Here is a 23,127-nt window from a genome sequence, read left to right as displayed (position 1 = left end):
TGAGGAGTGTAAGAATCTTGTCAGACCAAATCCCACAGGATCGTGGATTTACAAGTGGAAGGACTTTATCTAGTCCAGCTTCCTTATTTTAGGTAAGTGCTTAATTTTTTTGGTGGGGTTGTGGTGGGTATGGACCTATTTGCTAGTCTGATAAAGCTATGGACCCCTTCTCAGAATAAGGCTTTGTTTTTGTTTTTTATAAATTCATAATTGAAGTAAATATTCAGTTTTAGTTTGAAGTTTGTGATAATAAACATGGAATTTGTTCCCATTCAGGTTCACAGATTCCCTGAAATCCTCTCATGGACTCCCAGTTTAAGAATTAATCTTGTAGATGCTACATTTATTGCCTAACCTTGGAACCCAGTCTCCTTGCTGCTATATCCCCTTTAAATTCACTTCTTAGGATCCCTGACCATGTTCAAGGCTTAAGCTCATGTGCTATGTTCTTTTCCCAGCTTTTTCTGGTCTCCTTGGTTGTTAGTGCTTTCTTCCTCCTCAAATACTCAGAAATACTTAACTGTTTCTATGTTGCAGCAATCCAACAGAACTTAAGCTGCTTGAGGGCAGGAACTGTAATCATTTTGTCTTTTTAGCCCCAGACCTAGCACAAAGACTTACTTATCGGAGGCTTAGAAAAGCAAGGAATGAGATGTATTTACTGAACAAACTCAAAGAGTTTCTAATGTACTTGATGCTTATAACATCATCTACTGCTGCCCTGCTTGTTATATTCAAAGATACGGCATAAGCTTCAAGACTGCAAAGGCTTTGATTCAGTTATCTAACATCCAACAGCAGGTCTAGCCAAGAAAAGATAAATAGGAAGAGGAGAAGGACCTCACAGGGTCCCTCTTGTGAGGCTCAAATGAGATCCCTTATGGAAAACGGTTTGCAACCCAGTGTCACTTGTTATTAGTAGTGATATTTTAAAAGCTAACGCAAAAAACCCTTAAGAAGGATAATTACTTGGAATTAGGAAGCATTTGAAAGTTGGTATTTTATAAATATTATTTCATTTATTCCTCACTACAACCCTGAGTCATAGATGCTATTACTATTTCCATTCTGTAGATGGGGGAACTGAAGCAAACTAAGATTAAGTGGCTTACCCAGAATCATACAATTAGTAAGTATCTGAAGTAGAGCTTGAACTCAGTCTTCCTGACTCTATGCCCAGAATTCCCACTGCTGTACCATTTAGCTGCCCTTTAAATTTACGGAATCAATATAGTGACTAAGGTCAGTAAATGTAGATATCAGCACATTTGCTTGCAAAGAAACAGCTATCACAGTGGTAATTAAAATAATCTAGAAACTCAAATTTGGGCTAGCGGTGTGTGTCAGGCTGAATTTCCGGGCATGTTTGTGAAGAACTGGGATTTGAAATCTCTCTAGATACTGACAGGTATGTGTGTGCATGCATGTGTGTGCACACACACACCTACATGCATGAACAAGCGTGGGATTGGACTAAATGAAGGGAAGTAAAATTTACTTTTCCTTACAAGAAGGAAGTATGTTGATAAGTTGAAGAATGGCCACAGGAAGGTAACTAGGGTTGTGAAGGACCTCTAGTTTATGTCACAAGCTTCTTTCCAGTCCCAGCTAAAATCCTACCTTCTATAGGATGTCTTTCCTTATCCCCTTTAATTCTAGTGCCATGTCTGTTGATTTTTACCTATTTATTTTGTCTATGTCTTGATTGTACATGACTGTTTGTTATCTCCCCCATTAGATCGTGAGCTCCTTGAGAACATGGATTGTCTTTTGCCTTTCTTTGTATCCTCAACACTTAAAATATTGTCTGGAATGTAGTATGTGCTTAATAAATGTTTACTGACTGGCTGACTAATTAGAAGTAGACTGAGTTGAGTTTCAAAGATATTGGGTTCCCCAATACTGGGGAGGTCTTCAAGCAAAGTTTAGATGACCATTTATTGGTCAAGAGGTTGAGGGGATTCTTCTTCAGGTATTGGCTAGACTACATAACCTTTGAAGCATTCTGGGATTCGGGGAGATCCTCTTGGCCTTGGCTTGGGGAGTCAATCTTATATCACATTTAATAGTAAAAACAAACAAACAAACAAATAAATAAAAATATGCATTTCTGTAAGGCCAAGAAGGAGAACTGAAAGCAGTAGCGCCAGAACATTTACTGTTATGAAGCAACGAGGAAGTTGTCTTTTAAGTCTACAAGAGACAGGACAAAAATAACCAGTTTAGGCAAGATGTAGTTCCACGAGATTAGTTCTACTATGGAATCCTAGTCACTAAGGAACTACTCAGAGGTATTGGGACATAGTTCTCCCCACTAACATACTGCTGCTGGGCCCAACAGCTGAAGAAGGAACAGATGTTTCCTCTAAGGAGTGTTTCCAAAGGTCATGGGATCTGGCAGAAGGGAGCTAAAACTCCAAACAGACTGTCCCTTCCTTCACCTGAATACTTGGTGGGCCTTCTTGTCCTATGGTTTCATCCAACCTGGGTTTATAGAGACTTGAGGGAGGAATGAGCATTGTCATCAAATGCTTGAAGGATTGTCTTAGAAGAAAAGGATTTCATTTGCTCTACTTGGTCTCAGAACCCAGAACTAAAAATAATAAGGGGAAGTTGCAGAGAAGTAGATTTCTGCTCCATGGAAAGGGGTACAAGTGGGAATGGAAAGATAAAGTTAAAAATAAGTAGACTGCAGCATATTACTAATGATGATTTGCATCCATAAAGTAACATGAAAACATCAGGGGCCCATATGGCCAGAAAAGGAGTTGGAATAGTCATATAATAAGAACAGGGCTAACAAATGGCAAATCGGAGAAGTCAAAAAAGGAGAAAACTAGCCGGAAAGGTCAGGCTGGAAATGGCTTTCCCCTGCCTGGGTTGCTGGAAGCTGCTACATCTCATGATCAAGCCACTTTCTCAGCAGGAGCTGAAGACTTTTTGTCCATCTCCTCATTAAATGTCCCCCAATCAAAGTTGAGTTTCAGTTGTCAGGGGAGTTCCCTTTCAGAAGATACACATCTAATTTAAGGCTGCAGTTCTTCTCCAGAGGATTTATGGGAAGATAGATGAAAACAGCACGGAAGAAGGTCAGGTGTGCTTGGGACCTTCAATGGGAGAGGGAGTACCCACATCAGTGGCATCATGGGGTCACCAAAATACTGAAAGGTAAAGGAAAAAAATTCCTCATGAGTGAAATTGTCCTAATGTGGCACCGGCTGCTTTGGGAACTAGTTCCCCATAGTATCGTCAAGAGAAGGGCATGTGACCTCCAGCCATGTCACAGAGGGAATTCTGCTTAGGTTCAAGTTGGACTAGTCCCTCTCAGGTCCCTTCCAGTTCTGAGCTTTAGTTATCTACCAGCTGGCCCCCTGGAGACTCCTTAATTCCTGCTCTAATCTACCAAATGAAGTCTTGGCAGCCTGACGTTGGTGCGTGTTTATAGGACAATATAGCTGGTAGGGGTTTCAAAGCATCCTCCGGTCCAGGCCTTTACCTCCAAGCAGAGGAACATCTAATCATATGAGAGAAAAAAAAATCTCTACATGGAAGGCCAGTCCACAGTCCTCTTGAGGAGCCTGTCTGAATATTTGGAGACCCTGATCATCTTATTCTCTTGATCTTCCATCCTGCAGATGTGTTAAATTGGATCTTGTTGTGGTTCCCCCGAGCACCCCCTCTCCTTCTAATCAGTAGAATGAGTTTATAAGAGCAGCAAGATGACAAAGGGGAGGAACAAAATTTATAAAGTGTGTCCATAGCTACCCAAAACATCACATCCTGATGCTGGGTGCTGAGTCAGGGGAAGCCCTCTAGACTTTGCAGTCACATGTAAAACTCAGACAAGTTCCAGAAGACCAGCAGAACCCCGAGTGTTCCTGATAACTTTGAGATGATATGAATCTGTTCTCCTAAAATGAGCCCCCCGACCCAGTCATCTTCCATCTCCATCTGGGTCTATGCCACCAAGTACCCCGCCTCTACTCCATGGCTAGGAGTGATTCTCAATGCCTCCTCCTGCCCCACCTCTTCCTCATACCGCCTGACTTCATCTCCTACTCTATCTCCAAACCTACACTGTTTCTGTTCCCCCTTTCACTGCTTGTCCTGTGTACTGTCTGTGCCTGTTTGCCCTACGCTTTCTGTATCCTATTAAAGTGTGATTATAGCCTCACTTTCCACTGCCAGCATTGTCTTTTCTTGAGAGTGCCCAAAGAACTGGGTGTCTGCCCCATTTCATATATTAGATCAAGTCAAGGTGTCATAGTGCTTGGGCTTGGACGTTTACCTGCTTTGTGACCTTGAGGCTAACTCACTTAACTTTTGTCCATTTCAGTTTCTTCATCTGTAAAATGGGGATAATAACATTATCTTCCTCTCAGGGTTGATATGAGAAGCAAATGAGGTGTATATATATAAAGCACTTAGTACAGTGTCTAGCACACAGCAGCTGCTTATTAAATGCTTGTTTCTTCCTTTCCTGCAATTTATGACATTTGATCCTCTGTGGGAGTGCAGAAAAACTGGCTTACACCCTCACATGATTCTCCACATGCCAAGATCTGAGGATTAGGGAAAAAGTGACCAGATGAAAGGCCAAAACTGAAGACTTTGAAGGACAGTAGAAATGAGCTAGAAAAAAGCATTCTAAGAAGAGAGGTACCAAGTAATTCTAAACAGAAGATAAACTATAGGGAAGGTCAGGAGCCATAGGTATATAACCAAAGCACAGAGCATGGTCATAAATAAAGAGAATTCATTGTTACCAAAAGGTAAGAATACATTAAGCATCTTGATCATGTGGCTTGTTAGTACGGGTACTGAAGCAAGTACCCAGATACCCAGATAAGGCAACAGGGTTGCAAAACTGATATTATATAGCAATTGCAATAATAGTTTCCTGAAGTTTGCCTTGAGCACATGAGATACTGTTTATTCAGCAAGGGTTGGGGCATGAGGAATGAGCATAAGGGTATAAGGCAGGGGCAGGCCACCCACCGTAGGACAGCATTGTGGCCGCAGATTTTCCCTAGTGAGTTACAGGAAGAAAAATCTTTTGGACTGTCTAGCCTCTAGGAAATGGCACTTAAAATGATCCCATAGAGATTGGTGAGAGAATTGGGCACAAGGGGATGTGGTTTGTGCCTTTACCACGCAAGGCTGTGAGGCATTCAAAGATCAGGACCAACTACTTACCTGTAAGGCATTTGGGGGCCATATTCTTGATGCTCTTCTTTCTGGGGTGGATAATCCCTTGAAGATGAGGGAGCTCTTCCTTGAGAAGCTCAGTCAGCTCTTTGGACTCTGAGTGAACATGAGTTGAGACAAAAAGAACCAAAAGAAAAGTGGTCCTTCTCCTTTATTACTCCCAGCTTGCCTTTTGTGAGAAGTGAGGAAATTCTCCTCAGTCACAGTGCAAAACACCAGGGATTTATGATAAATTATTTTTGACCTTCTAACTTGAAATCCTGAAACATGAATGGTTCGACCCAGAGTACCCCCAAAACATTCACCAGGATTGTCAAGCCTATCTCTCTCGTCTCCACCAAGAATTTGCCTCGTCAATCCTCCCCACCAATCATCTTCAATTTCGATATCCACTGGCTCCTTCTCTATTGCCTACATAAATATATCCAGATCTCCCCAATCTTGAAAACAAAACAAAACAAAAAACCCAACTCTTTCACTTGATCCTATTATTCCCTCAAGTTATCATCCTATATCTCACCTCGCTTTCACTGCCAAATTCTTACAAAAACCTTTTCAGGGGAGTTGCTTCTATTTCCCTAATCCTACTCACTTCTCAACCTCTTATAATCTGACTTTTGACTCCAATGCTAAATTGAAATTGTTCAAAAGTGGCCAATAATCACTTAATTACTAAATCCAGGGGCTTTTTTTTTTGTCCTTATCTTTACAGTTGTCTTGGATATTGTTTTGATCACTTCTTCCCTCTAACAGACTCTCTTTTCCTTGGTTTTTGTGACACTTCTCTGTTCTAGTTTTTCTTTTGCCCATTTGATTACTCTGTCCTACTCACCTTTGCTGAACTGATGCAGGATCCAGGTCTTGTTTCCTATCCATGGATTTACCAAAGTTCTGTCCTAGTTCCTCTACTCTCTCTCTCTCTGAGTCTTCTCTGTCTTCATGAATTCAATTACCATCATTACGCAGAGAACTCCAAATTTCCATATCGAGCTCTTTTCTCTCCCCAGAGTTCTAGTTACTATCTTCTACCCCCTGTTGGGTATTTCCATCTGTATGTTTCACAAGCAACTATAACTCAAGAGAACTAAAAACAGAACTACCTAAAAAGATCTCATGATCTTCTCCTTGAAACCCAGCCCTATTCCAAATTTCCTTATTTTTTTAAAGGCACCACCACCCTTCTTGTCACTCATATTTTTGATCTTGAAGTCCAACGTCAAATCTTCACTCTCCCTCACATTCCATATCCAATTAAGTGCCGGGTCTTGTCAGCCCTACCACCCCAATAACTATTACTGTTGAGTGTACCGTCTCCTTCCCAGTGCCCCACGTTCACAATCTACGTGCCAACCTCAAGTGCTCACTCTCACTCCCAACACCCAGTCTGTTGATTTTTAACTTTGTGAAGTGTGTCTCTCACACGCACCCCCTTCTCTTCTCTGACAATGGCAACCACCATGGCGCAGGCTCTCATCACCCCAGGCTTACACTACTGCAACAGCCTATTTTTGAAGTTGTACTTCTAGTATGTAGCACAGTTCCCGGTAAAATATACACTTGAAGGATCTTTGGTTTTCTCAAAATGGAGAACTTTTAGTGTGGGAACTCCTTCCACCCAGGTAGCTTGCAACTCTTTTACATTTGAGTAGATAGGTTCTAGGGGTTGCCTGTTACATTGCTAAGTTACTTAACTTGGCCAGGGTCACACAGCTAATCCAAGTCAGAGGAAGGACAGGAATACAGTCCTTCTTTTTCTGAGTCCAGCACCCCTTTCCACAATGCTATACTTCCATGGGCACTGGAAATACTTAATGTTCGCATATGAGAATTCAAGAACCCAAACAGTATTAAAGGTTCATCAGCTTATTCACTGAGTTGAAATCCCACAGGACACTCAAAAGTAACTGGACTTAGTACCAGTAATGGGGTATGTGGACATCCAGCTAGGACAACATGGCCTAATGGAAATTTGATTTGAAGCTGAATGAACAAGATTAGATTTGTAACATGAAGTTACTAGTCATGTAAGCTGTGAAAGACACTTTTCTCTGAATCACTATTTTCTCATGTATAAAATGTTGATAATAATAAGACTTGTATTCTCTATATCAAAGGATTACTGTGAAAGAAAAAAAACTTAAAGATAATACTAGATGTTGTGCAATTTATCTTTAAAAGAAGACCACAGAAATCTGAAAGACCATCTTACAGAGCAACATCTGCCTTTACAGCTGTCAAGAGCAATATTTCACTAATGCCTATAAATGTAACTCCAACCCTAGAGTGATCCCTAGCTTTTAGGAAATAGGGCCCTCCCAATGTTATGTGTACTCACAGCTACAGGTGATGGTGGAAACATTTCACAAAAGAGGCATTGAAAAATATCTCGGGACAACACTGTAATTACAAAGTTGAAGGCACATCCTTGGCAGAAATATGTTCAATTACATGCATATGAAAAAAAATAGAGCAAATGAGCTACACAACAATATGAGAGAGAGGCATTGCACAACACTGTCCAATGAAGGATTGAAGAGTAAACAAATCACGAATATTTTTCACCTATAGAGAATGACAAAATACAGGAAAATAAATATTAAGAAAAATAATCAATCTAATACAAGCTATTAAACGACAAGTAATTAAAATTGATTTCCCATAACAACTTTAAACCCTTTGATTGCAAGCTGTTTCATCACAAAAAGTGTACAGAAAAGTTTATACATGTATACTACTAGAAACGTTTCATCTAGTGCTATTTCAACCATTCTGTACATGTGAACTGAAGAACTTTATGAAATAAAATCATTTATTCACAAACCAGCATGTCTAATTTTCTAAGAGGTTTACACTAAGTCACAATATACATCGTCTGGGATGGGAGGTGAGGAAGACAGTCTTGTTTTCACAACAGATAGCCACACTTCCTTGGTCTGTTCTACAACACGAAACACATTAGGTAGATTGTAGGCCTCTAATTCCAAAGGCCTCCCAAGTCATTTCAGACAAGAAGCACATCATATTCCAGTCTACAAAAGGGCACTTGTTATCCTCAGACTCTAAATGCACAGTCTGGTGAATGGATGCAGGAAATAGAACAAATAAAGAATTTCAAATATCAGAAACAAATAGAAATGCATTTGAATTTTGAATATATATTTGTTCTTACAACTCTTGCTATAAACTGTAAGCAATATTTTTGTTTCCCTCCACAACCCAATCTGAAGCCAATGGACCCCTGACTTGCAGAAGAGACCTATGGAAGAGAACCAAAATGTGGCTGCAGATGTAAAGCAAGACAGTCCTGAACAAAAAGTTTTCTGTTCCCATAATAAAGTCATAATTTTGAAATTATGACAATTGTTCTTTCCCAGGACAGCAAATGTAGCCACCAACCCAGAGTGCAGCCATTGGTGCCAAAAGAATTTCATAAACAAAGATAGCTTTGGAAATAATAATTGGCTATGACCAAATCTCTTCAGGAAAGAGATCGCTTCCTTTGAAAAATTTTGATTCTGGAGTGTGTAAGAAACAATATTTTATATATGCCACCTTTTCTGCTTCTCCCTAGAAGCAATCTCTGGAAATAAAGGATGTCAAAAAAACCTACTGAAATTAGGGAAAGAAACTTTACAACAAAACCTGGATGTATGGAAGACAGCATCAGGAGGAGGCTACAATAAGAGTTGAGACACACAAACTCCTTCATCTTTCCCTAAAATGAATTTGACTTTTTAGACTAACAGAACCTTCATAGAAAGTTTCAGCTGTGTCTGTCTTTTGATCAGAAGATACAAATTAGACTTCCTCTGAATCCAGAAAGATACCATTAAATGACATTTGAGAGATCTTGTTTTGTGTGGGGAAGGGGAGAGGGAGTGAGAAAGAGCAAATGGTATTTCCCCTTTAGGCTGTTCCACTAGGTTGCCTGAGCAATATGATCTCCCTCAAGATATTTAAATAATGAGATCAGAAAACCAAGCATTTCTAACGGGTAGTCTCCACAAAGACGGGATCCTGCAAATAACAGACACATAAGTAGTTATACCAGTGGAAACCTTGGGACCCACTTCCTCTTTCCCAACCATGTAACAGAGGAACTACTAAGTCCACATGGCAGAGGAAAGAAACCTTTAAATCTACTAGTTGCATTAAACAATTGAGTAGAAACATCTCAAACTAGAGGGGAAGAGTATACAGTTTGTTAATATGTATAACTCTAGGTAAAGACTAATTTCTACATTTTAATTCATAGAAAAAATGATTTTTTAAAACAAAACCAATTTTACGCTATTGGCATTCATTTAAAATAACTTGGAAAGGTTACCTAAAGTACTAAAAGATATTTAATAATCTATCAAATGATAAATACTAATATATACTAGGAACTAGAGTACTTTTCCCTAAAAACCTCAAGGTATAGGAATGATATATATATATATTTATATACATATATATGTTTTTAAATAAGGTAATGTTAATCTGTGGGAAAATTCAGTGAAGACGAGGCTAAAACAGATGCTGGTAATAGTGATTTTATTGAGAGTGGCTCCTTGGAACTGATCTCAGTATGATCCATGAATCACATTTGTACAGGGTTAAGTTAAAATTGAAGTTAGAACTAACTGATATCTTTGGAAAAATCGAAGTGTGGGAGTGTGGTGAGACAAAAAAACTTTCAACATCTTTTTGGTTCCTTCACCCCAAAGGGCCAGGAAGCGAGAGCAAGAGTGAACTAGTTAAAAAAAAAAAAAAAAAAAGAAAAGAAAAGGGCTGTCAGTTCTATTAACCCAACCCGAGCACACTTGACCCAATCCAACCTAGTCCAGTTCACTTGAGAAAGAAAAAAGCTCTATCTCACCAAGAGCTAGGTGCTAACAGCTCAGAAGGTAAAGATTCTTGGAGAAAAGTTGCAATAAGGCACAACTAGTGTCACATGAATGGCTTCAAGTGCTTTTCTTCCTCTCTCCTGCCTGATTTCCCAAGCTTTGTATTTAGCTGTGAGTCACTATTTTTGCCATTGCAGGGAGACAAGTTATACGACCAACAAAGCAACTTTCAGCCACATCCCTTCAGTGCCCATTTCCTGAAAGATGTATTCTTCCTAAGCTGTTAACAGGGACTGGGTTGTGTTGTTTTTTATTGGGGGGGGGGGAAGGGAAGGGGGTCTCATCAAATTTCCAAACCATCTGACCAGTGAGTTAACAGCAATACTTGGAGGCTTATGTGAGTCTCCATTGCTGCTCTACTTTCTCAGGTTAAAAAAAAATATACTGAACATCATTGAAACCAGATACAAATAGCTTGAAAGTTGATATGCTAAAAAAAAAAAATACTTCTCTCACAAGACAAACATCCCCTTCCCCAAATGTCTTAGAACACAAGACCAACTCCAAATTCTAGCAACACGAATTTTGACAAAACAGATTACATCCATGAGGTCTGGCCAGAAGCAGTGACTGGGCTTTTTCACAATGAGGTGTCATCATCATCCCGGAAATCTCCAACCAGCAGTGAGTGCTTGTCTGGTTCACTCAGAACAATGCTGTTCAGGGAACGCTTATCTGAGAGTAAGGAGTTAATTGATGCTCTGCTGTAATTGATTAACTGGTCCAGCAAACCTAGCTTGGGAGAGTCTCTGGAGATGTCATCAAGGCCGATGTGAACGCTCACTTCTGAAGGACTCTTCCGGCCTACCTGGTAGTGAGGTCGCAGTTCATACTTCTCATAAGTAGGTTTCTTATAACTAGAAACACAGAAAGGCACAACTTAGTTGAAAATACTGGAATAAATAAAGGTAGAGGGAAGAAATGTCACAGCAATATATAGTTGAGCCACATACAGATTTATACAGTAATAAAAAGTGTATGCTGTGGGTAAGTCACAGGTATCTTCTGATGGTTCATTTTTTATGTTAGAGGAACAGTTCAGAACTTGTTTCTATGGCTTCCATTAAAATGGCAGGGAAAGGAAGGACAAAGCTGTTGCCATATTGCCAGTCACTGACAGAGTCTACCTCCTGAGTACCTGGGGTTGAATATCTGTTACATCTGGCACATGTGGTTAGAAGATTCAGTATCTGCTGCCTTCCAGAGAAAGTGTGGTTGGGCCAGCCTGTTCCAAGTGCCAGCTCTATTAAACTAGCATTCTCACCTTACTTTAAAAAGAAGCTTTTATTGTTTGCACGAGGCACTTCTCTTCTGGATCCTCAGCATCTGGACCCACAATTTGCAAATTTCACGCTACCAAGGTAGATGCTCTGCTCAACTGATGTGGCACTAAAAGTCCCAGCTCTTTTTTCCCCACGTTCCTTATTTTCGGCAAAGTAGATATGATAGAAAGATATTGTGAACGAGACAAAAAAGAAACTGAGATACACTCTTAGAGGAACGTCTCTTAGAAGTCACTGCAAGGGAGGAAGCTTAGAAAATTCAGGTTTCAAAGCTGATGATAGGAAGCTTGCCACCATTACAATGGAAAATTCTATTTCCTGTGAATTTTAGTTGTGAGAAGGAAAAGACTGCCCCCTGCCTCAGTGCCAGTGATTGCTATATATTAGCTACCTGCAAGGACAATTATGGGCTCCCTTTTAATACCAACAATAAGAACTTATGGTTTCAGTTTCAAAACCTAATAAGACAGCCTAGTAATTATGGTTTTAAGGCAGAAGCTCATGCACTTGTTAATAACTGTATTTCAATATAACTTATTTCCTTTGTAATCTTCTATATTATATTATATTTGTTTGAAAATATTACTCTGAGAAGCGGCCCATAGGCTTCATCCGACTTCCAATGACACACAAAATGGTTTAGGGAAAACACGTTTGGTCACACTGCCACACTTACAGTTTGAGAAGCAATGAAGAAAGCACCACCGAAACTGATGAGGCAGCCATGGCAGCTGATCCCATCCAGGGTTGCAAAACCAAACCAATGGGCAGGAAGACACCTAGAAAGAAAACATGGCCTTGAGTCAGGGCTTTTTTCTTTCTTAGAGCTGCTAAGATGTTTCCAACAAGCAAAGTGACTTGTCTCCCTCTACACAGGACAGTTAAGGGTTGTCCCTCAGCTCTCTATATGGGACTACATTAACCTCATCTTCTTCTAGCTGCCTCTAATATACCTCTCTTGTTCCCCAAGAGTATAAGCAGAGACATTTGTCATATGTTTGCCCCCGCAGAACCTAATATAATGCTCTACTTATGGTAGATCATACAGCAAAGAATTGTTGTTGGAAACAGTACAATTTAAAGGAAACACTATGAAGGATAACTTAATGGTTTCCAAGGTATTCAGCCAAATGAGCAGCCAAATGAGTTAAATTCTCCTAAACTGTAGCATCAAGGAAGAGGAGAAATGATATATGCAGTCACCTCCTAATACCTGATTACTATTAGGATTTAGGATCATAGCTTGGTCTTCTACTGGAGGGAGGAGGATATTCTCTGGCATTCCATCACTAATTTGGAATTCCATTCTGTTGAGTGTTTGACTGGAACTAGTAGAACTCCTTAGGCTAAAGTTCAAAGCTTCCTAGGAGATCCCACCTTGGGATGTCTCCAACTTCACATCTTGTTACTACAACAGTCCTCCTGTGCTTAGCTAATCTGCCACAAATTTGCTAGTTTTGACATCCATAACCTTCTTCATGCTATTCCCCTAACTAGATATTTTTGCTTCCTATAGTCCAAGTCCCTTCAATTGGTTAACAAATTTATTGAGTTTCAACTATGTGCTCAACATGTCAAGTGAAGGAGGGAGGTGGTATAATAGAAATGTGAAGGCAGTTTCTGATCTCAGTAAATATTTATTAAGCACCTACCATGTACCGGACACTGAACTAAGCTTTCAAAGAGCTTACAATCTAGTGAGAAAATGAGAAACAAATTCCTCCTCTCTCTCAATCCTTGAATCAAAGCTCACCTTCTCCAGGAAGTTTTTTTTCCTAATTAATCCCATTTAGAGATTACATCCCTAAAACATTCTAGGTATTGTACCTGTTGTGTGAACTGGTCTGTAAGTGATTGCATGTACTTGTTTATTTTTACTTTGTCTTTCAAAATAGAGAACGTGAAGTCACAGACGATATATATGGTCTACCTGCTTCCTCAGACTGTAATAAAAGACCCTACACACAGTAGTAAATAAATGCTTATTAATAAGTTCTATTTCACTGCTCTTGGGTTTTCTTATTTTTGCATCTTACAGCTATCTGGTTATCTTTTTGAAGCAATTTGTCTAAAGGGAAGGAGCCCCACATGTTCTTCGTTCCTAAAATGGTAAAGCAGATCAATTTTTTTTTGCTGGAAATGATTGGTTTTGTCGAATAATTTACCACATCAGAAAGTCAGCCAATAAGCATATCCTGAAAATCATTCTAGAAATCTAAACTCTATTCCCTGAAGAAAACTGGAATGACTTCTGAGGAATAAAAACAGTGGTTGTTGAACGTTTCGTACCAGCAGCTATTGGGATTCCAAGCAGATTATAAATCAGAGCGAAGACAAAATTTATTCGAATTCTTTTGACGGTCTTCCTTGATAAGTCAATACTTGCTACCACATCCAGAAGATCATTCTGAAAATAAAAGCATTTGGTACATGAAGAAGAGCATCAAGCTTTACTTATAACTGTCAAGTTTGGTTTCCACACAAATGGAAAACGATGACTCCTTCATGATAAGATCATTTATTACAAATTTGACAGTCAGCTTTAGAAATGCAAACTAGGTTTTTAGAAAATTGTCTGAAATTTCAGAAAACTTTCCCAAAACTTCCTTGGGTTTATGCCTTGTTATATAGGTCCAATCCCATTACAGCAAGTTTCAGATAATTTTGTTTTGGAATAGTAGATTTTTTTTTTAGAAGTAAATGTTTGCAATTTGTAGGATATGAGGATGAAACAAAATAAAACATTTCACCAAAAATGGGCAAAAGGAGGTTAAAGACAGAAAATTTACCACAAGGTTTTTATGGCAGCAAACCCCCCCCCCAAAAAAATAAAGTAGTTACTTATCAAATGGAGAGTGACTGAACAAATTATAGTATATGAGTATAATATAATATTTTGCTATAAGACACAATGAAGAGCTCAGAGCAATGTAATAAGACTTGGATGAACTGTTCCAGCTCCAAGTATGCGGAATCAGAAGAATAATATATATAGTGATTACCATAATAGACAAGACAACATTAAAAGATAGTTGAACTCTGATGAATTGTAGTAAATAATCTTAGTCTTGGGAAATGTATGATTCAACATACAAGTTCCTCCTCCAAGCAGAAAGTTGGGAGACTACAGATGAGAAATGAGGTATATACATCGTCAGGTGGCCAGCCAATAAACAATTATTTAAGTGAATACTACGTGCCAGGCACTATGCTAGGTACTGGGGATGCTAAAAAAAAAAAACAAAAAAAAACATAGGGCAGTACTTGCTGTCATGGAGCTCCCAGTCTAATGGAGGAATATCATGCAAACAAGTACTGTCAGAATCTATATACACAAGGAAAAAATCTATACACACATATGATAAATTGGAGATAATCAACAAAGGAAGGAGATGAGATGAGGGTTAAGTGGGACCAGTAAAGTGTTCTCACAGAAGGTGGGATTAGAGTTGGGACTTGAAGGAAGCCAGGGAAGCCAGGAGGCAAAGCTGAGGAAGGGGAGTATTTCAGGGGTGTGGAAAATCCCAGAGTTGGAGATGGAACGGCAGGAAGGCAAGTCTCACTGGATTGCAGTATATGGAAGGGAGCAAAGTTGTAAGAAGGCTGGAAATGTAGGAGAAAGCCACGTAGTGAACAGCTTGGAATGTCAAAAAGAGAATCTTAAATCTGACACTGGAGGTGACAGAGCCACTGCAGTTTATTGAATATGAATGTGATATGGTCAGATCTGAACTTGGGAAAAATTAATTTGACAATGGAGTAGAAGACACTGTCACATCTGGTTGCTGTGTCTACCAGTTTTGCTTAAATATTTTTCCTGGTTTCAAAAGAGGGTTTGATAGGGTGGGGTAACAACTATGGTATGAATAAAAAGGCATGAACAAAACTTTAAAAAGATATATTTAAAAGAGAGATGGGCAAGTAACAAGAAATCTCCCTTGTCCATTGTATTTCCCCGACATATCTATCACCCAATATTCTCTACTGAAATTTATGTTGACAATGAACAGGAACAAATGTTGGACTATAGATGTGCTATAACTGCCAAACATGGAAGCTTCCTGAACTTCTGGTATGTTTGTAGGAAGGAGCAAGGTATTTTACCTTCTATCTAATTCATTTTTTTTCATTAAATTAGAGAAATGTAGGAGAATAATTAGTAAGCTCGTCCCAAAACCCTGACCCTTAAATGCTCATGCTCACCATTCCAATGCTAGGCAGCACAAAAGTACAATGATGATATAATAATACCAATAACATTCGTGTAGTGCTTTAAGGTTTGCAAAGCACTTTACAATATGCTATTTCATTTAACAAAATTATTAGGAAGATAGTACTATTTTTATCCCAGTTTTAAAGGTAAGGAAACTGAGACTCAGGGAGGTCCTGTGACTTGATTAGAGTTGCCTAGCTACCTCAGCATCTGTGATGGGATCCAAATTTGGGCTCTCCTGACCCCAAGCCCAGCATGGGATCAAGTACATGAGCTGTCTCAACAGGAAAGTAGCTGGATTTCTCAACATCTTTGTTGAGGCAGCTACTAATTTGATGAGTTGGCTTTCCACAAAGGACCAGCCCCATAACTTACCCTTATTAGAACCACATCAGCAGCTTCAATGGCTACATCTGTTCCGGTGCCAATAGCAATTCCAACATTTGCCATAGCAAGTGCTGGGGAGTCATTGATCCCATCTCCCACCATTGCGACACGCTTCCCTTCCTCTTGCAGCTGCTTCACCTTAGCAACCTTATGGGAAGGAAGGACTTCAGCAAAAACTTTTTTAATGCCCACCTAGAGAAAGAAAGAAAAACCAATTCAATTCAAGATCTGCTTCTTTAATTCAATCAATTTAATGCAATGTCTAGTTCAGGATTCAAGGGTAACTCAAGATAGAGAGGACCAATTAAATGGTTTAGACAATAAATGCCCTCGGAGGTTTAGAAAAAGGAGTGATCCATGTGAGTCACAGTGTTTGTGGGTATGTTCACAGAGGAAGAGGAGCTTTAAAAAGGCACTGCAGAGGGAGGAGAGAATAATCTAGAGAGGTGAAAAACACAGAAAGAGGAGAAGCCAGTCTTGAGAAGAGGGTAAGAGTCCTAGAAAAACCCTAGAGATAGAAATGATTCTAGTACTTTATGGAAGATAGTTAGGATAAGACAGACTTATTTCATCATCACAAAATCCTTGACAAATCAGCACTATTTTTAGCCTCAATTTTTTTTTTTTTTTTTGTGGTTCAGGCACTTTTTAGTTGTGTTCAACTCTCCACATGGGGGTTTCTGGTAAAAGATGGTAGAGTGGTTTATTTCTCCTTCAGCTCATTTTACAGATGAAGAACTGAGGCAAACAGGATTAAGTGACTTGTCCAGAATCACACAGTTAGTAATTGTCTGAGGCCAGATTTGAACTCAGGAAGAAGAGTCTTCCTAACTCCAGGTCTTACAATCTGTTCACTACACCACCTAGCTACCCCATTTTATTTTATTTTATTTATTTCATTTTTTTCCTCCCACCACAAACACTTAAACCTCAAAGAACTCCATCATGGTCTAAACATTGGGGGTTCCACGGGTTATGGTTCCAATCTTATCAAACACCACTACCGTGACCTGCAAAAGTCATGACATTTCTTGATACTCCTTAACATTAATTTCCATTGATTTATGTTGTTCTAAGAGCTGTTCCACAACTGCTAAGATATTAGCCTATTCTGCAGGTTTCTCTCCCTTTGGCTAGGGAGGACACCAGAAGCAGCTCGTGCTGCTTGGTAGCTATGGGACCAATAGCTAGTAGGGGATAAAAAAGAGAGAGATACAGCTGAAGATCCATCTTCTTGTTTGGGGTCCCCTTCCCCTTTCCCTCCCTGAAACAAAATCACATGCAACTCACCTGGGAGGCAATAGACCTAGCAGTTTTACTGTTGTCTCCAGTCATCAAAACGACTTCTAAGCCCATCGATTTCAGCGTGTGGACAGCCAGCTCTGCTTCAGGTTTCACTGTGTCAGCAATGGCTAGCAGCCCACACAACACACCTAATACAGTGACCGAGGACAAAATACACTTGGCTTACTTAAAGCATAACCAACACAAAGCAATGTTCTGCCTACCGTCCACAAACCCACAGAAACCAATGAATTCTAACCAAATGATGCCCCTCTTGATCAGGGCATAATAAGTCAAATGATTCTGGGTCACATATTGAAGTCTAGAATGCAAAGCTAACAACCAACCTCCATTTTTGCTTATGAAAATGTTGCTAAGAATGAAGGCGGGGCTTAGTGAAGAGGGTGGGGAACAGGGAATGAGGAAGGACACAAAGATGGGTAATAAAAGGGCATCTCCTTTCCCTCAAACAGGCATTTGCTAATAGACCTAAACATATCAGTTAATTTAAAGATCCACATAAAGGACATTTCACATTAGACTGTGCAGATGAGCTGCTTAGGGGTCCATTTAAAAAGAGAAGGTGAAGTGGTATAACACAGCTCCATCCCAGATCTAACATGATTATAATAAAATATTGCCTTCCATCTCACTATGAATGGCCAGAATAAATCTAAATATACCAATATCTCGTTTCTATTCTATTAGATATTACCACTAAATGTAGGACACAGAAGTACAGAACTGTCCAGGCAAAAGCAAATGAAAGAGAATTTAATTATGTGAAATGTATTACCTTTTACCAGAACACCTGAATTATCACTAAATTGAAGCATGGCTTTTTTCTTTGCATTCAAAAGTTAGCTGGGACACACTTAATGATGAATACTTTTCCAAAGAAGAGTTCAGAAATATACACAGAGCAACTTAAGTAACCTTTAAATTATTCCTGGTAGTTCTGCATCAGAACACTAAGTTTCAGAGCAAAGCCGTAGAAAACTTTTACCATCAATGGCTACTAGGACAGCTGTCCGGCCTTTCCTCTCATGCTCAATCATTGCACTATCCACGTCATTATTAATTACAAGACCATTTCTGTTCATCCATTCACGGTTCCCAATGAGAACTGTGTACTTCGAAGTACCTGAAGGAAGAAAGCGAATTTTTAAAAATCTAATCTTCTGCTATTATTGCATGGCATTCTGATTATTTTTTGTTTTGTTTTAAGAAAAAGCATATATGGAGCAAAACAATGAATGCTCAATTTTTGGATCATAAGTATTATAAATATAATTTATATGCAAATGAGTCAAAATACTTAAGAGAATTGTTGGTGAGTCTATGCAATATATCAGATAATTTAGGTCTAGCATATGGCTAAGACAAACTTAATTGTATGACAGTACATTGGCAATTTGGGAAAATAAACTACAGTTAATTTGATTTGTGTTTCTAATCTTAAAAAGTTGCATAGTTTGCTTCCTGCCCTCACATGGTCTACAACTGGTACTAAAATCTATAACTTACTGAGTGAATGGGCGTCAATAATCAAGGAAGAATGACCTGGCTGTCCATCATTTGCATCAAGTTCCATCAAGGATGAATTTTTAAGATTATTTTCCTCGACTTGCCAGTCACTTTTATGGAGCAGGGCTTCAATGTTGGTTACTTTACAGCTAATGCCACAGCCTGGGACAACTTGGAAATCGGTGCAGGTACCCAAGGTTTCAGTGTCCAGTTCCTAACCAAAAAAATATAAAAACCGGAAGGATGTTTCCCCTTTGTAATGTCACAAGATCCTCATTTAGCCAGAACCAATATAAATACTTTGGTTTAACTTGTATTTAATTATAAAATATCAGAAACAAATTGCAAAGGATTCAAGAAAGCTCACTGATGTTAATTGCCACTGATGGGACATACAATTTTTTTCCAAGAACACAAGAACTAGGAGTTAAATCTCTCCTCCCATGTCATATGAGGAGTCAATGGAAAAAAATGACAGTGGACTTTGGGATTTTTTCTTCTCAATCTCATTAATAATTAATAATCCTTAATTATTTCGGGTTCCATTTTCAATGAAGGTCAGAGGAGAAGAAACAATAATGCCTCATTTATTTCTCTCCCCTGGTAAGTTCCTCAACAGTAGGGATTTTTCCATTTTTTCTCTTTGTCTCTCCACTACCTAATACACAGTACCCAGCACACAGGAGGTGCTTAATAAATGTTTCTTGATTGATTAAAAACAAATGGAAACAAATCAGAGCACTCTCTATAATATGGCGCTGTGGTCATTAATGACTCCAAGATTTCTTTCATTCATTCATTCAAATATTTCAGTGTTTACTATGTGCATGGGGTTACACTTGGTAGATACATAAGATGGAGTCTTTCCCTCAGAGAGCTCACAGGCTCCTAGGCTCTCAGGATCTCTGTCTCGACTGCGTATTTTGGTTATAAAGAATCTGGCTGGTCACAGTTGAATAGTAAGGGGAAATAAAATGAAAAGAAAACAAATCAAGAAATGTGCACACAAAGAGCAGAAATAAGCCTTAAGTATGACTAGCTACCTCATCTGTTTCTGTCAGCTCATACAAATAATACACATTCAGAATCAACCGCTTCCAAGGTCATTCTATTTCACATATTGGGCTTCCTTTGCAAAGCCACTATATAAAGATCACTATATTAGAAAAACAAGGAAAGTCTCGTACCTGTCTGCAGTATTTGGTCACTGCTGCTCCCAGTGGGTGCTCACTGTTACTTTCAGCAGTTCCCACAATAGCCAGGATCTTACTGCGTGATATTTTGCTACTTTCCACTAAAATTTTCAGCTGGTTCACTACTGGGGTTCCATGGGTTATGGTTCCAGTCTTATCAAACACCACTACCTTTACCTGTAAAAGTCAGATAACATTTCTTACCATCATCAATTTTGTAATGTTGAGAAGGAGAGTTCCTTTTTTGCAAAAACACTGTCTTCTTATGTATTTTTTAAAATGGCCTCCCTTCTATTACTTTTGGGAGAATGGGAAGGTGGGAGGAACTGAGAAAGGAGGAAGAGAGACAGAGATACAGTAAGTCAACTCTACTCCTCCCCCATTATACTGTACATACCAGACTGTATAATTATGCTAATGATTGTACATGTCTGTTAAACTAGAACTAACTTGGCTCCTACAAACCCCAGGGTGTCCACGTGTAGAATTCAGGAACTTCATGAACTTGGGCAAGAAAAAAAGGGATGTCGCTGATTTAACATAACTGAGTTCCTTTGTAACTCTGCACATCTGACTTTATGTATTTAAAAATATGGCTGAGAAGGGACCCAGAGGCTTCTCAAGAAAGCCCAAGGATCTAGGTCATAACAAAGGTAAAAAAAACAAAACAAAACCCTGCTCTAGACCTTGCTATGAAGGGCAGACTGGCATTGAGTAAACAAAATCTTGGTAAATAGAGATGGGGAACCAGGAACCAGCTTCACAGGCAGCCAAGAAGCTCCATGGAAGCTCAAATTAGAAGCTAGAAAAGCAATGGTGCTCAGGCAGCCCAGGGTAGAGGGGGAACAGAAGGCAACCACAACTAGAAAGAAAGCACTCCAATAGCAAAGAGTATGACCGAGTGGCTTGACCACTGTTCCAATTTTGTCCTAAGCAGGGCAAGATCTCCCAAATGTGCTTCGAGCGTCCACCTGTACAGGGTTTATATACAGGTAGAGTTTATTCCCTCAGAATATCCTCACACTGTAGTTTCTCTATAATCAAAAACACAAGTCTGAGATTGTGTGATAGATGGCTTAACTTTAAGGAGAGGAACAACAGGAGATAACAGTCCTTCACACTTAGAAACCACTTCCATGTTATCCGTGCACTATTCCTAAAAGAGCCCCTTGAGGCAAGATGAGCCAATATGATGATCCTCATCTGCTTGTAAGAGGAAATGGAGGCTCACAGAAGGGAGAAGCCCAGGAAAGAAGCTCAAACCAAGCCCCATGTGGCAGTGAGCCTCCTGTGCAGATGATAGTATCATATTCTGGCCCATGCACAAGCCAGCTGGACATGCCTGCTTCTCACTTACCTTGTGGGCCATTTCAAGGGGTTCTCCACCTTTGATCAAGATGCCATTCTGAGCTCCTACCCCAGTGCCCACCATAACAGCAGTGGGAGTGGCTAAGCCCAGAGAACAGGGGCAGGCTATACACAGCACAGTGATAGAGGCTTGGAAAGCAAATCGAATTATCACTTCAGTTCGGGAGATGCTCTTGTTGTAGCCCTGGCAAAGAAAGAAGACCTTTTTTATTATTTCATTGTATAATACTGAATACGACAATGGGAAGGAACACTGCTTGGACACTAGAATTCCACCTATAATTTGGTTTCTACGCTTGACTACAAATACAGACTTTTTTCATTATAAGAGAAAAATCCAGAAAGAAACATTTTTTTTCCATTTTTGATTATAAATAAATCAAATTCAACTATTAGCTTGGCCATGCTCCTATATGTAGAACTGCATTCTTACTATTGCTAAAGATGGAAAATTCCATGCTAAGAGCCAAAGAGAGTTTAATTCAATGTAATTTCATCTGCAACAGAGACAAACAATATTTTTGAGATTTCCATGGGAACCTACAAATGAACTATATCCTATAAGACAACATGCCATAGTCAAATGAACAATGGATTTGAAATTAAAAGGAGAGAGCAGTGTCATGGAAAGCATGGTAGATTTGAATCAGAGGACCCAAGTTCAAATCCTCATTCTGCCACTTAAGCAACAGTGAGACCTTCGGCAAATCACTTCATTTCTGGTGGTCTTGATTGAGAGCAGAGACCACATCTTTGCCTTTTTGTGTGTGTTCCAGCACTTAATACAATGCCTGGCACACAGGAAAAGCTTAGGAAGTACTTGTTGACTGATTCACAGGTCAGACAAAACTACCTTTAATTTCCCTTTCAGCTCCAAATTTCTAATTTCAAGAAATCCCTCCAGACCTAGCAATGGGAGTTGAGTTTCTCTCAGTACTCAGTGATCTCCAGGATGTGGCTAAACAACTGACCTTTGGGGAAAATCCTGCAGAGACACTAACCTTCCCTAAAATGCGACGGAAATTCCCTGATAAGAAAGAGCCTTCAAAATATGCCCCCCCAAATTTTCCAAATATGTACCTGACCAGCTTGAGCCATTTAAAGAAATCTCTCTTCTTTCCAGATTCCACAAAATCTCAGTAGCTTAAGACAAATATATAGCTAGCTCTTTCGATGTAGTCTGTTCAGGGATATGGCAGGATGCACCGAGGCCAATTCTCTCTAAACAGACGTCATAAAGTAAGAGTCTCTTGTTCCTTTATAGCCAGAGGGCTTTCAATAAACACTTGCTGACACTGACTTACTTGTAAGTTACAAGCTATAGAATCACAGAATTTGAGAAATGTAAGGGACCCAACAAACCATCTCCTCAAACTTTTCTTTTACACGGGAGGGGAACTCAAGCACCTAAAGGAAAAGGGATTTTTCCAAGGTCACTTCACGTTAGGAGTACAGCCAGATGCCGAAGTCAATGAGTTTTCTGGTTCACAGGCTACATACGTCCTTTCTTCTACACTGCATTGAAGAAACAGTCATAGAACTAGATATTTTGGCAAGAATGAAGAGCCCTTAAGATTTCATCTAGGAGCTTGTCAAAGAAAAACATTAGAAAGGAAATAAAGATAAAATATTCAAAAATAAATCAATTATGTACATTTTAAAAGTATAATATAGCTTTTGGAGAAGTTAGAAATAAAAATTCCTAGACTAAGATGCCAAAAGAACATTACGTACATAGATGAATGCCTGACATGGCCTCCCTATCCTGGAACTCC

The 23,127-nt window shown here is 39.3% G+C and overlaps 1 protein-coding gene and 1 long non-coding RNA gene across 3 annotated transcripts in view; both read right to left on the bottom strand.

Moving 5' to 3' along the window:
• The window catches only part of LOC127542428 (uncharacterized), a 38,550-nt gene extending 31,759 nt beyond the window's left edge, over nucleotides 1–6,791 (bottom strand). The window contains exons 1-3 of one of the 2 annotated variants that reach the window (XR_007948673.1): nucleotides 6,041–6,786; nucleotides 5,197–5,304; nucleotides 1,032–3,161 (exon numbers count right to left, since the gene is read on the bottom strand). This is a non-coding gene — a long non-coding RNA (uncharacterized LOC127542428). Of the gene's footprint in view, nucleotides 1–1,031; nucleotides 3,162–5,196; nucleotides 5,305–6,040 lie in introns of those variants that run through there. The other variant, XR_007948672.1, reaches the window with a different exon arrangement.
• An 803-nt stretch (nucleotides 6,792–7,594) lies between these two features.
• The window catches only part of ATP7A (ATPase copper transporting alpha), a 120,904-nt gene continuing 105,371 nt past the window's right edge, over nucleotides 7,595–23,127 (bottom strand). Inside the window, exons 15-23 of the mRNA XM_051969203.1 lie at nucleotides 21,342–21,536; nucleotides 19,979–20,161; nucleotides 18,792–19,005; nucleotides 18,271–18,408; nucleotides 17,271–17,413; nucleotides 15,969–16,172; nucleotides 13,670–13,787; nucleotides 12,057–12,159; nucleotides 7,595–10,954 (exon numbers count right to left, since the gene is read on the bottom strand). Coding sequence (XP_051825163.1) covers nucleotides 10,678–10,954; nucleotides 12,057–12,159; nucleotides 13,670–13,787; nucleotides 15,969–16,172; nucleotides 17,271–17,413; nucleotides 18,271–18,408; nucleotides 18,792–19,005; nucleotides 19,979–20,161; nucleotides 21,342–21,536 — 1,575 coding nt within the window. The 3' untranslated portion in view covers nucleotides 7,595–10,677. The remainder of the gene's footprint in view (nucleotides 10,955–12,056; nucleotides 12,160–13,669; nucleotides 13,788–15,968; nucleotides 16,173–17,270; nucleotides 17,414–18,270; nucleotides 18,409–18,791; nucleotides 19,006–19,978; nucleotides 20,162–21,341; nucleotides 21,537–23,127) is intronic.

The sequence above is a fragment of the Antechinus flavipes genome, chromosome X, assembly GCF_016432865.1.
Source record: "Antechinus flavipes isolate AdamAnt ecotype Samford, QLD, Australia chromosome X, AdamAnt_v2, whole genome shotgun sequence".
Taxonomy (NCBI): domain Eukaryota; kingdom Metazoa; phylum Chordata; class Mammalia; order Dasyuromorphia; family Dasyuridae; genus Antechinus; species Antechinus flavipes.
The sequence above is the reverse complement of the archived record's forward strand: the minus strand, read 5'-3'. Positions and strand labels throughout refer to the sequence as shown.